Genomic DNA, 2,035 nt, shown 5'->3' on the forward strand with positions numbered 1-2,035 from the left:
GGAGAATTGTGAAGATGTTCCAATTAAAGTGGTCAAAAAGGGATCCCAATTCATGGATGATCAAACAGACTTCAACAATTCATCTTTTGTATGTTCTTGTCATATTTTTATCTTATAAATTTTACTTTATAATTGTATATAATCGGATTATTTGTAGTGTTCTTGTCATATATTTTGTTTATACATTTTGTTTATTGTTATATAACAACAGGATTTATTGAATGTTATACACGATCAAACTGAAAAGATGGAAAAAGAAGAATTTACAGATACAAACAAAGCAAGATCATCCAATGTCAATGAGTTAGTTGTTGAAGAAGTTTTAATGTGTCCAGCACCTCTTCAGATGGTACATGATGACCAGCCAAACATTAATCCAGAAAGAAGCATGGTGTTACATCCTTTGTTAGCTGTGGACGAGCATACACCATTACCAATTCATAGGAAAAGGCGTCCAGGCCCATTCAACACATTGCCTTACGTGACATCATTCGGTTTAGAGTCTAGTACAACAAAATTTACTGTTTACATAGTAATAGATATATATCAATAAATGTTAAGTCTTATAAAGATTATTTATGTCTTTATACATTTCAAGTAGTTCATCAAGGTTCCATTTCTCGTTTGATTTGAAACATCTATTTGTTGCAATGTCTATTTTGGAGCGTAAATAGTAAAATAAAAAATATGCATTCAAAAGCACAATGAAACATACCTGCTCCATCCATTGTACTTGCAGCCACAAATGTTCCATTATATGGTCCTCTTAGGTGACTTCCATCAATAACTATGACAGGCCTGCAACGATCAAAGCCTTGTATACAATTATTCAACGCAACAAAAAGATACAAGAACTCATTTTTGTTTGTTTTCTTTAGACGTATATGCGAGCCTGGATATGTAATATCCATCATATACAAGTATGCTGGAAGTTTACTGTAAGATGCAACTGTGGTGCCCCTGAATGAAATCAGAGCCTTTTCTTTAGCACTCCAAGCCAACGAGTAATTTACATCAACTCCCAAATATATCTTTACATCACTCCGAATATCAGAAGGTGTATATTTTCTCTTGTGATCAACAAGCTTAGGCTTAACAATACCACCAATCAGCATGTTTGTCGCATGTTTTTGTGAATACACTTTATCCTTCAAAGGAAAAGTATGATCTGTATTAAATGCTCGGATCCTAAACATTCCAGACTTGTTGATATTTGATGCTTTCATCAACCACTCACATTCATCAGAAATACATTTCAGCGTATAACTTCATCAACAAATAAATCACAACATATCAATATACAAATAACTAAAACACCATATACATTAATGTATTTGTTTGTATAAAGTAGTTACTTGATTGCATTTGACCTCATAGTTCTATATTGAAATTTATTTTCAATTGCATAATTTTCCATCACAGATTTCAAAGTGGCTTTGTTCTTATAGACTTGGCCAATCTCCACATACTTTATTACAAGGATCTGCAATGACTACATCGCAGCTCCCTGACCCCAAGACACAAAGCGGCTCAACCGATTCAGCAATTGACAGCTGCCTAGTCTCAAAATCAGCAATACCATCATTACAAATTGATGTAACCATAACATTCTCCTTATTTGAACTTTCACACAGTTCAGTGATATTGCTACTATTATCCATTTTGCTTATACAAATTGGATACTTGTTGAAGTCATTTGCAACCTTTTTAAGCATGATATACACTCTAACACCCATGTCATTGTGAATCAACGTTGGCATTTTGCTTTCTTTAACCCTATACTCAATTTTTAGCTTAATCACATTTGTATCAACACCGAGTTATATTCACTACTAAAAAAACAGTGAATACCGACCTAAAAATTTCCGACCTCAAATGGAGGTCGGTATTTACAAGTAGTCGGTTTTTATTCAAAATAAAGAGGGAAAACCAAATTCCGACCTCTGGAGGTCGGAATTTTTCCCGGAAAAATGAATTACAATAAAAATACCGACCTCATGAGGTCGCTATATTTTATATTTAATTGAGAAAATAA

The 2,035-nt window shown here is 33.4% G+C and overlaps 1 protein-coding gene across 1 annotated transcript; it reads right to left on the bottom strand.

Moving 5' to 3' along the window:
- Nucleotides 1–234: 234 nt before the first annotated feature.
- On the bottom strand, nt 235–1,226 carry LOC125871298 (uncharacterized). The gene is made up of 2 exons (XM_049551890.1): nt 716–1,226; nt 235–239 (listed from the first exon to the last, which is right to left on the bottom strand). The coding sequence occupies exons 1-2, from the start codon at nt 1,224–1,226 to the stop codon at nt 235–237; spliced, it is 516 nt and encodes a 171-aa protein (XP_049407847.1).
- Between the last annotated feature and the right edge of the window lie 809 nt (nt 1,227–2,035).

The sequence above is a fragment of the Solanum stenotomum genome, chromosome 7, assembly GCF_019186545.1.
Source record: "Solanum stenotomum isolate F172 chromosome 7, ASM1918654v1, whole genome shotgun sequence".
Classification (NCBI taxonomy): Eukaryota; Viridiplantae; Streptophyta; class Magnoliopsida; order Solanales; family Solanaceae; genus Solanum; species Solanum stenotomum.

Excerpts from the sequence above, each read along its gene's own strand:
- LOC125871298 (XM_049551890.1), bottom strand. The coding sequence starts at position 1,226 with ATGAAAGCATCAAATATCAACAAGTCTGGAATGTTTAGGATCCGAGCA.